The sequence below is a fragment of the Theobroma cacao genome, chromosome 4 (genome assembly GCF_053813885.1).
Source record: "Theobroma cacao isolate CCN51 chromosome 4, ASM5381388v1, whole genome shotgun sequence".
Taxonomy (NCBI): domain Eukaryota; kingdom Viridiplantae; phylum Streptophyta; class Magnoliopsida; order Malvales; family Malvaceae; genus Theobroma; species Theobroma cacao.
Window position 1 is genome coordinate 39222676 of NC_142642.1, and position 11715 is coordinate 39234390.

The 11715-nt window shown below is 33.6% G+C and overlaps 1 protein-coding gene across 1 annotated transcript; it reads right to left on the reverse strand.

Moving 5' to 3' along the window:
* Positions 1-213: 213 nt before the first annotated feature.
* LOC18603400 (nucleoside hydrolase 3-like) lies at positions 214-5648 on the reverse strand. The gene is made up of 13 exons (XM_018120315.2): positions 5497-5648; positions 4954-5252; positions 4567-4746; positions 4298-4408; positions 3829-4164; positions 3556-3732; positions 3108-3392; positions 2753-2875; positions 2358-2555; positions 1809-2062; positions 1515-1716; positions 879-1184; positions 214-744 (listed from the first exon to the last, which is right to left on the reverse strand). Exons 2-13 carry the CDS (start codon positions 5131-5133, stop codon positions 448-450), a joined length of 2649 nt encoding a protein of 882 aa, XP_017975804.2. The 5' UTR covers positions 5134-5252; positions 5497-5648; the 3' UTR covers positions 214-447.
* Positions 5649-11715: the final 6067 nt, after the last annotated feature.

The following is an 11715-nucleotide window of genomic DNA, read 5'->3' on the forward strand; positions in this document are numbered from 1 at the left end:
ATCAACAAGTAATATTAAAACCCAAGATAGGAAACAGTAACACGCAAAGCACATTTAACCCTCTGTAAAGAAACATCAACTCAGTTCATCTGGTCCCCAATCTTTGACTGCAACTTTTGGTGGAGAATTAATGACTATCATCTTTTGGTCAATGTTTTAAAGATTGCATAAAGTGATGCAAGACTTGGAATAACTCAGCCGGGATAGGAACAGTAAGGAAGAAAAAGAGAACTTTGATTCATACTTTCAGTGGTATGAAAGTATTCCTGTGTTGCTATGGCATTTTGTTAATCTGAACATAAAACAGAGTTGGTTTCTTCTAAGGAGATTCTGCTATGGAGAACATGAGCAAATACAAATAAAGCTTCTGCTCTATCATGAAACCAAAAATTGAATTTTCTGTTTTCAAGGAATACAAAAATTTAATTCCTAATGGGAGGAAACTCCTTAAGTTTGATTAGGCGGTGTGTTCCACATTATTCTCTGTTCATCATAGCTTCCTAACACAGCGGACTGCTTTTTATCACCCAATCTATTGGCAAATAGATCATAATAGGCCATAGGGTCAACATTATTCAATATTTTGACTGATTTGCCTTGCCTTTTATCAATCAAAATCTGTCCATCCCTGGATTCAACACCTTCAGCAATGACTTTGATGGGCATTTCTTGCAAGGTGGGTTTTAGATTGGGATGATCTCCAGTCAAGAATATTGCGCCGAGGATTTCACCCAAGAATGTATCCTGCAAAAGAAAGAGATAACAGTTATAGCAGAAGAAAGCAAGCAGGGAAGGAAACAAGGATAATTTGGAGGGTTCTACAATGGAGAAAGTTTCATTTTCTCAACATCAAGCAGTTTATAGATTAGAAACATTACCATATGGCCATATCTGTGGTGAGTTTGTTGCAAAGTGTATAGCCTGAACAACAGGCGCTTGACAAACTGAGCTTCAGGAGTCTTCCTTGTCAGCTTCAGCCTCCCTAGGGTCTCCGCAAACAAACTGACATTACGCTGAGTGCCGAGTGGTATGAGTGTGATGTTCAGTCCTGATTCGAGGACTGTCTTCGCGGAAAAAGGGTCAAGAAACATGTTGAATTCAGCATACTTGTTGGAAGGAACAGTAAAGAGATTTCCTTTGTCATGGCTACATCGGCTGATATGTCCTCCAACAATATACACTTTCTGCAATTCCATTGAAAATCAATAGTTGGTTTCATTATACAGCAAACATAAATTCTACAGAATACTTGTATATCATGCGTTTAGGTTGGTTCTATCAAATCCATCCGCTTCAGACTCAGCTGCATAACTATTTAGGATTCTGAGAGTATTCCACAGAGAATATTGGTCACTACTGCCTACAGCTATCGACAGGGTAGTTGATTTCTGAAAGACTTTGATTAAGTAACCTGCTGTCTGTGTTATTCATCAATTTGGACTGTCTAGTATAGAATTGTCTCCTTACAGATGTTTCACATAGCAGAGCAAAAGGAAGAGATAAAATCCACTTACCTCAATTCGTGAAGCTGTATTTGTTTCAGTTATAATCTTGGCTAAATTAGTCAAAGGTCCATTTGTCAATATGGTAACTTTAGATCCAGGATCCAGAGTTTTCAATACTGAAGTCCAAACTTCCAGTGCCAGAGGTTGTCTTAGTTCAGGGTGATCAGTATCCCGAGGAGCTCCAGATTTTTTTGAGTTTTCTGCTGTGTACCTGCAGTGAAAGTCAATACTATACTTCAGTTCTAAGCTCTTCAGGACAGGACAAAAGAGTGAGGGAGAACAACAAGGATATAGGAGCAATACCTTCTAGGACTTCGTGGTAAGTCCCGAGCTAGCCCATAAAGAGTATCCGAATCCAGAAATCCCCCACTTCCATGTGGGATAGCCTTGACATACTTGCAGTCTCCAACAGGAGGGAAAACTTTGTCAGACTGGTTCATTGCAAATATATCTCCTAGACCAACTGGAATGTCATCACGGCCCATCATGTGCAGCAAATCATAGATGATATCTATTGTTGCAGCATTAGCCCAACCGGTTGGACTTACCAATATTGCCTGGATAAAAGAGAAGGATCAAATCTGCAGCTTTATCTAATAATTGGCAAACCAAATTCGTTCTACTTTCATTCAGTGGAACCTATTTTGTGCTATATACTTTTTGAGTAGCAAGCAACATGTACTAATCGCCTAATAGTTAACACAATTAGGCCATTTATATCCATTCTTTTGAGAGCTCATACATGCATTTTGGTGTCAATTTAGTTGGTAAACCAGTGCTGACATCTCAGTTAAGCTTTTAATGTGGATATGATGCATAGCCAGTGAAACTGATAAAACTGAAACCACTTACCTTGAGGTTGAGCACTTCCACAGGCACTTTAAGGAGATAGAATAGAGCCATAAAATCTCCAGCACTCATATCCATATCAAAAACAACAGGTTTCCCCAACTTTTTGTTCTTAAAATCTGGTTTATAAAGAACTTCTCTGTAATAAGGAAATTCTGTGGTAAGATTGAACCTCCCAGCATGTTCAGGTCGATTTAGAACCTGCATTCCAGCAATGTGTGTGACATTCATTAGTACACAGATCATTGCAAAAGGAAAATATAAGAAGAGCATCAATTTGTTTTTTTGAAAAGCAAGAATAGCATCACTTTCTGACATAACATCAGTAAATATCAGACAAATCAGAGTAACATAATAAAACTTCAATCTCTTTTTCAGGAAAAATGGTAGGAACTTACATCCAAGAAACTTATGAAAAATTCTCGGTCAAGTTTGCTGCTAACGTCCTGATTAGGTTTTGCCCTTGTAGCAACAAGAACACGAACTGCATCTGGACCAGTTACCTCCTCTGTGTAACCATCCTATTTGATTGTAATGCAAAAAGTATTCCAGATAGTCAGTAACAATTAGATAGATGTAAAGGCAAGTATGCACTAAAAGGTCACTTGTCACCTAAAAAATTATCTGCCACTTAGCTGGAATATAGAGAAGAGTGTAGATTCTATGGTGGTACACTAGACTCAGACATGATGAAATTTTGTTTCATCTACTGGAAAGTTTTCCATTATGCTACCACTGACAGAAAGCAATTACCTTGCATTTCCCTTTTCCATTCTCTACAAAGCAAAATGGATCTCGAAGTCCTGTCTGGACATGACCACTATGCACCCCACCTTTCTTCAGATTAAACTTTGGAACTTTGAGGCCATCAAATAATGGATTGGAACCATCAGATATTCCGTAAGGCTTGTTCGAAGTAACTACAGTTATATTCATGTATTCCATTTCAGCAAATTCGTTCTCCCCATTATTCTTGTGTGAATTACGCATGATTGAGACTGCCACACCGGATGTGAAGGAGTCCCACATGAAGTAGCTCTGCAGAAGGTAGCAACAATAAAGGCATTAACACCAGAAAACATGTTGTTGCATACGCATTGCATGGTTGGTAACTAGTGGAAACATGATATTAGTATCCCTTACAAGGTTCTACCAACATGAATTAAAAGAATGCTGCACAAGCATTCTGCAGAAGGCTTACTGTGTAGAATTGGTTATCAAACCAAGTATCACGAGCCATTTTCAAAGACTGGAAGCAGTATTGTGCCTCATAAGTGACCTGGCTCTCCTCAAATGCCTCAAAAAACTTCTCAGTGATCATGATGGTGTTTGTCGCATCCAGGGGAACAAGGGTGACTGGAATACCAGAATGAAACACCTACAAATATTGGCGCATACATTTGTTACTCTTAGGTCTCTATCCATATGCAATCAGTCAACGAGGATTTTCTAAGAAGGCAATTTCTTCAGTTACCTGATGTGCTGCAAAAGGATCTCCGAAGATATTAAACTCAGCATAAGGATTACTGTTGTAGTCTGTGAACAGATTCCCACGGTCACCGCACTGGCGCTGCTGGCAAGATGTGCTGGCATTCTTGGGACAGCAACCTGTTGGGTTTTTGGACCTCACTCCACCACCCATCACATATATGTGCTCAATATTTTTTTTGAGATGAGGATTGTTCATGAGAAAAATGGCAACATTTGTGTGAGCTCCGATTACGAACACAGTAATAGGACCTGCAGATATTTTGTCAATCATCACTTGCTGAGCTGTAGGCTGTCGAAGAGGAGAATATTTCCTGCTGCCCTGATTCCATGGAGAAACCATAAGCTCTAAATCTAGATGATATGGCCAAAAGGGAAGTTATAAATCACTCCAGGCTTCCCTGGGCTGCTACACAACACCTACCCCTCAATTACAATGAAAGCAAACTTCATACCTGTGGAAGGAATGCTTTTCGAATGCCATAGTTAGTGTCTATATCCAATCTTCCTCCAAGGCCTACTGGAATTGCTTGCCTATATCTGCAACCTCCTGCTGTTGTCATCCCCTGATAAGTACAATTACAAATTCAACATGCAACAATGTAAGCCGAATGACATTTCAACCTTTAGCATAACTTTTAATAATGATCAGAAATGTAAGAGGAAGATGCTACTGTGCATACATCTAACTTTTTAATAATTAGATGGAAATAAAGAGATTGACCTGTTCAATTATTGGAAGATATCCACCGACATTTGGTAGTATGGTACCATCTTCCAGGATTCCACCCTCTCCTCCTACTCCAACAGCTATGTCATCGCGGCCCATCATGTAAAGAATGTCGTAAAGTTGATTCACGGCATGCCCGGCGTCAGTCCATGCATTTGGGTTGATAGTGACTGCCTGCATCAGATCATTATCAATTACCAGAGAGTTTCTGTCATGAAGAAATGTTTCCTTGAAGAACTCAAAAGAGCCATATGTGCAAATTAAGAAAGAATTCAAGATAAGGAAAAACCCAACATGTTTAACCATGACTCATGCAGGGTTTTCCAACTTTGTCTGTGTTGAATGTAAGCTTAAAGCATGAGCTTTTTACATCAAGCTTACCTCCAGTTCAAATTCTGATCTGTTAAGCTTCAAGAGGTACAAGAGAGCAAAGAAATCATCGGTATCCACATCTGTATCCAAAAGAATCCGATGAGGCTTGGCCTGAATGGTGTAAAGACTTGCTCCAAAGACTTCTATGATCAAAATTATAGCTATCCAAAAGTTTCTCTGCCACAACATTCTGTCTCCTCCAGTCACAGCTCCCCCAACAAAAATTCTCTTCCCTCCCGAGAATGACAAGTGATCAAACAGCTGCTTTTGATCCCCTGGAAAGACTGTTACATCAACCTCATTCGTAACTAAAAGAACAACAAAGAAAGATCAGTCAGAGAGTGAGCTCTACGAACATGTTATCCTTAACAGTGTCAAAGACTCTATAACTTAAAAGATATGATGAGAAATAATAATAATAATAATAATACAAAATAGGGGATGCAACAAAACAGTTTTTCTGCAATATTGTCCAGATAAAGTAGGAACAGGAGCTTCAATGATAATATTCTGATATAAAGCACGTGAGAAAGCAGTAAAAACGCCGGTTACCATCAGAGAACGGCGGTAGGACAGAGAAGAGACAAATGAGATGCTGCTCTGTCTTCTCTAACTGTACTGGATCAGATTCCTACAACTCTTATGCAACAGAAAAGCAAAAAAAAAAAAAAAAACCCATTGATTTATAGATCAAATGGAACGAGATTGGAGTTTTTATAATGTTGTTGAAGTTGAATTTTTTAAGAGTCATACATGCCAGAGAGACGTGATCATGTCGCCTATGGTTACTATGATTGACTAGTACTAGCTTACCAGGGAAAAAACATGTATAGCAGGTAAGAGCTAAACGAAACCAAAGACTTCTTACCTTGTGGTATTTACTTAAATTTTAAAAACAGTAAATTAAGGGGTGAATAATACTTATTTGTCTATCTAAGAGGAGACAATAACATGCTCTGATATCATGTTAAATTTTAATTAATAATTGTATGTTATTTATAAAAAATTAAATAATTAAGTGAAGAGTTATTGCAATACATATGTACCATGCGAAGTTATAAAATAGAGGTTAGATAGAGTATTAAGTTGAAGCAGAAGATTTTTATTTTTATAAATAAAAATCAAGCTTGTGTGAACAGGCTTATTATCATATCAAATTTGATTTTCAAAAAAAAAATCATATCTAATATGAAAATAACTTGAATTTCCCAAATCCCCCGTGGTTTTCCATACAATCTATGGGAAAAATATTTAAAGAAATACAAAATCACATGAAATATAGGGGGGGGATTCAAGGAGAGCAAATGGGCTTATAATATATTTTATATAATCCACGTGTTGGGACTGCCAAAATTGAATTAACAAGCCAATGAAATATTAAATTCATTTTTGGACAATATGGTTTGACTTCTCGGGGGTGTTTCATTTTGTTTCGATTTGTAAAATCATCTATTCAGTTTCTTTTGTCTTTGGGGTTTTGGACATTTCTGAGTTTCTCAGTGCCTTTGTGTTTTTTTTAATGTAAATGTTTGATTTTTGGACATGTTTGGTTGGTAAGGAACTCTAACCATTAAAAGATGTAAAGATTTCTTTGCCTTGTTCAACGTAAGAAGTAACACTCGAAAAGATTTAATTTATTGATCAATATATGATTTTTTGTATAAAATTAAAAAATATATAAAAAATAATAATAAAAATAAAGAGTACAGGAAAAAAATTGGGGGTTGGGGTGGAACCCACATGAAGATCTTGCTGACCCGAAAAAAGCAGACCAGGAATTAACACAAAGCCAAATCTGATTGGATTTAATTAGTGAGTAAATCAGGGGTTTATGGAGATCAGACGATGGAATATTTCATTAGATTTGTGTCCTCCAAGTAGCTTACCATGGATCACGTTATTGGGACTAATCACCCTATTTTCATTGACCCAATATCATTCGGGTACTTATCTTACTTTAAATTAATTTAAATATATAGCATTTCTTTGGTCAATTAAAATTCAGTATTAAATAATAAATTAAATGACCATTTGGGTTTTTCTGTTCATTTTTCTGTAGTTAGGTAGTAGGAACTTGCATATTATTGGTTCTTTATTCGTAGAGAATCAACAAAAGTAGAGAAATATTATTTTTTTTATAATTGAGGTCAAGATGATTCGAATTTTATATTTTTGATAAGGAATCATGTATTAATTAATAAACTAAATGTTCAAATGTAAAAATATTTTTTATTATTCATATTATTATATATATATATATATATATATATATATATATATAGATATACAGGGACATTATCTTTTTTTTTTAATTTTTACAAAAATTAAGATAAAAATTTTGATTTTGATATATTTTATATTAAAATTTTAAAAAAATTATAATATAAAGAAAAAAAGAGTAATAAGTGCCTTTATTTCGAAATATCTCAAAAAAAATGATAAAGATAAAAATTCGAAATTTGAAATTCGATTAGACTTATGATTCTTAAATACGAGATGGAAAATTGGATTAAACGTACCTTAGGGGTAAAAGCTATTGGTAATTTCCCTTTTGAATGTGAATCAAAGATTAGCAGACAGCGGCAACAAACAATTAACCGACCAAAAGGAAAGAAAAAGATTTGGGTTAAAAGAGTTGAAAATCTGCTTTAACATCCCAATCCGAGTCGTGTGACCCACTTTGACGTTGAAAAACCCTTTGCTGAAATGGGGAATTCCTATTGGTCCACGTATTTCACTTCCTTCAATCTGATTTGACAACTGAAAATAAAGAAAGAAATCCCTATTGTGCTTTTCCTACGTAATGTTTTTCCCTTCGTGGGATTCAAACGTGGATGGATGGCTACCTTTTATTTGTCCATTGTTTTTAAATTATTTTTTTTATTAAAGTTGATAATTATAATTAATTAGAAGTAATGATGTAATCCAATTTCAGCCAATAAACCCACTTTCTTCTTCAGTTTTGACGGTTGGAATCTTCAATCTTGGACTGGTTGGAACCAAAAATCATTATCATATTCAATGTATTATTAAGAATTAAAAGTGGGTTTTATTAAAAGAAAAATTACAAGTTCCACAATTTATTAGGCAAAATTGAAACTTCGAGGTTTAACTATTTTTATTGAATTATTTGTTAAATATTAAAAAATCTAATCTCGATTTTTTTTTCTGTTTCTTGTCACATCATATACATATAATTTAGATTTTTTAGAAATTGGGAGCAAAAAGTATCATTTTCTTTATAAAGTTTGATTTTATAATCTAAAATAGCATCTACCTTTATAAGAAAGTTTGAGATCCTAATTTAATTCTCGATATACTAGTGAAATAGGTTAATTTGTCGTATAAGCCTGTCATTATGGTTTAAAAGAGACTACTTATTCGTTTTTTTAGATTGATTTGTCGTTAGACAATCGATTGCGAATCTCTTTTATCTGATTTAGTTTTGTCGTATTTTAAGTAGGATTAAATTATATCTCGATGATCATTTTCTTTTTAATTTATATTCAAATTGGTAATATGTAAAGTGGGATTAGAAAGTGAATGTCAGAATAATCCTGACTACAAATCCATTTATAGTTAGAGGACTCTCATTTGATTAGTTGGCAAAGGGTATTCCACTAATGAAAGATGTTGTTTCCGAACCATTGAATGAGAATTGGCTTTATGGGTTGAGAGATAGTCCCACATATAACTTCCTTTTTCACAATGGTGGAGGCTCTATAAAAGTGCATGCTTAATACAATATTTTGGATAAAGTAGAAAATGCAAAGTTAAAAAGGGGATTAGAAGAATTTTAGAAAATAATTATATATATTTTTTGAAGCTTTATGTGGATAAAAGGAGCTTTCCTTTTACCCGTCGATCCTTTTTCCTTTATCTCGGTCAAGACTCGTTTTTTTATCCTTAATTATGAGAGTGTTCGGACACGTAATAGAGTTTTATGGGACCAAAATCCATGATTAAAATTTTAAATTGTTTGCTTATACAAAACCCAAGGAAAAAAAGAAGAAGCAATCTTAACTTGTTATTGCAAAGCTAGGGCATATCTTGGAATAGGATTGGCTTTGTTACCAAACACCAATAAAACCCACGTGAGTTTCTTCTAGAATAACGTGTTCACTCCTTGTGCAAGAAAGTTTAGGAGTCAATTAACTGATCAAATCATTTCCCATTGAGTTGTGGGTTATTCCTCTAATCAAAATCAACAATGAATGCCCATCGTTTATCTTTATTGACCAAGGAAGGCTTTGGACCACATGGGAATTAGTATTAAAAGAGTTGAGAATATGGACCATTCTCACATTATGAAAAAAATTATCTAGTTTATATTATAATTTTAGACATAAAATTACTGTGATTAATTCGAGTTTACGTCGGGATTAATATGATATACTTATGTAATTGGTGTCAAACGAATTTAAACACGTAAAAATTTACTATTTATATCATATGTAAAAGAAATAAGATATGAAAATCTTCTTTCAATTTAATTAGAATTTGAAATTCTAAACATATTTTATCACAAAAAAAAATACATGGCATTAAGTAGGATATTGGTCCCTTGCAATAATAATAAATAAATATTTATTGTAATAAAAAGGTAACTAGCCTTTTGTGATGTAGCTAGGGATTGGAAGCAAAGACTTAAAAATAAGAGGCATGAGAGAATAGAAATGATTAGAAGTCACCAATCTTGTACTTAGTGGTATTAGCTTGATCACATCCTCCTCCCCACTAAAGAAAGTATACAGAACCTACCAAAAAATGCATAGACTTTGCAAAGAAACTTGGGGGAGGAGGGGAGGGGGCTTTGAGGATAAGACTGAAAGCAAATTGCCCATTTTTCTTCTAGGTAATTAGACTTTATAGTTTCTATGGGCACTCGATGATTAGACTAATTTAATTAGCAGCATCATCTTTTTCTTCCTTATTTTTTAAGCCATTGTTCTCTCCTCATGATCCTTTCCTTCCTAACCCTCCCCAAGCACTAACTTTTTTAGGGTTGTGATACTTTTGATTTGGTTTTTCTAATTTTGATTCTTTTATTTTGATATTAATTAATGAAATCCCCCTTCATCCAAAGAAAATTCACTTTATCTTTTTTCTTTTGAGAAAACAATTTATTAAATAATAACATTGCATGAAATTGTTATTATTTGCTCATGATCAATTTGACTTTTCACATTTTATTATTTGTATATGAGGGGAGGTTACTTTAAGTTTAGGGTTTAGATTTTAGGGTTTGGTTATGATAAAATAAAATAATAAATAATCAAAATAAAAATATTAATCAAATCGAACCTAACGTAATGAATAATTATAACAAGGTCTAGTTACCTAACTAATCCCCTCCTAATCTTAACCTTTTTAGGGGAGGGAGTAGTATTTATATTTGAAAAAAAAAAGTCATTTATATTAAATGAATTTTAGATGATTAATGGAAAACCATTTAATAATCAAAGATAAATGAACTTGAAAAAAATAAATATATGTTCTATTTTAAGAAAATAAAAAAATAATTCTTAAATTAATTAACGATTAAAATAATTCTAACTAATTTTATTCATGAGTCGAACTACTCAACTCGATTTAAAAATTCTTGCTTGATTATTTTGATCGATTACATAACATGGTATCTATGGTTAATTTGGAGATAAAAATTGAAAACATTTCTTAAAAATCATGTTATAAATCTGCACTCGAGCATTTGATTTATTTATTAGTGTATAATCTCTTATCTAAAGAGTAAACTTCGAATATCTTCTTTCTAATTATTAAAAAAAAAAATTCATACTATAAATCTACTTAAGGAGACGATATGAGGTCTTCTGGAACAGCTAGTTTGGCCGCAAAGTGTGCGGCAAAGACATAGAAAAGATGTCACACTTAGCTGTGCAATCTATTGGATAGAGAGCATTTGAGATTCTACTATGAACAGATAGAAGATTACAATAATTGACGTTGAATATGTATTGGATTCTCCAGCTAAACAACAATCCTGCCAGCAAATTTTTTAATTAATTTCAACTCAATGAATCTATTTTCAAAGCTCAAGCTCGATGGCTTGATACAAAGAATCAAAGCACCAACAAGCGTGGCCATTAAGAAATGGGGCTTTAGTTGACTAGAATCTACACATTTACAAATATATATATATATATATATTAAGAATCTTATGCAACCTTCAATGTCAAACACATGTAATCATGCTTTTCACTGATTACAGATTGAAAATATATGAGACCAATTGCAGACAAAGTCAATAGAAAATTGCAAAGTAATAGTATTTTTTTTTCTTTTGATAAACTTCTTTTAAATGGTGCAAGACGACGACTTATATGGAAGTCATCTATCTTATTACTGTTCTCGTCCAAATACATTTAACTGTTAAACTCTAATGAGATTTAATGCATTAATGTTGATATGATCGCCCCTTGAGAAATTAATAATCAAAATTCAATTTTTATAATATTTTTACCATCAAATCTTGGAGACAATAAAAAACTTTATATATGCAACGTTTTTATTTCAAAAATGAAAAAATTTGAATATAACATTTTTTGTAAATTCACATCATTGTTTTTCCGACCATATTATTATTGGGTTTTAATTATTAAAATAAATGTAAGTCAATTGTCAATCTCATGTCACGTATGTGAAAGGATCCTTTAGGTACGTATAAAGGAGGGGGCTCCCAAGTCGCAACTGCGCGGCTAGATGGTAGGAAAGGGGTGTTGGAATTTTTTTTTTTTTTCCAGTGCTACAATA

What these genes read in the sequence shown, in the direction of transcription:
- LOC18603400 (XM_018120315.2), bottom strand. Translation starts at nt 5,133, where the DNA reads ATGTTGTGGCAGAGAAACTTTTGGATAGCTATAATTTTGATCATAGAA. An exon ending in GATCAGAATTTGAACTGGAG is followed by an intron (nt 4,747 to 4,953) that starts GTAAGCTTGATG and finishes GATCTGATGCAG; the next exon opens with GCAGTCACTATCAACCCAAA. An exon ending in TGGAAGTGCTCAACCTCAAG is followed by an intron (nt 2,063 to 2,357) that starts GTAAGTGGTTTC and finishes TCTTTTATCCAG; the next exon opens with GCAATATTGGTAAGTCCAAC.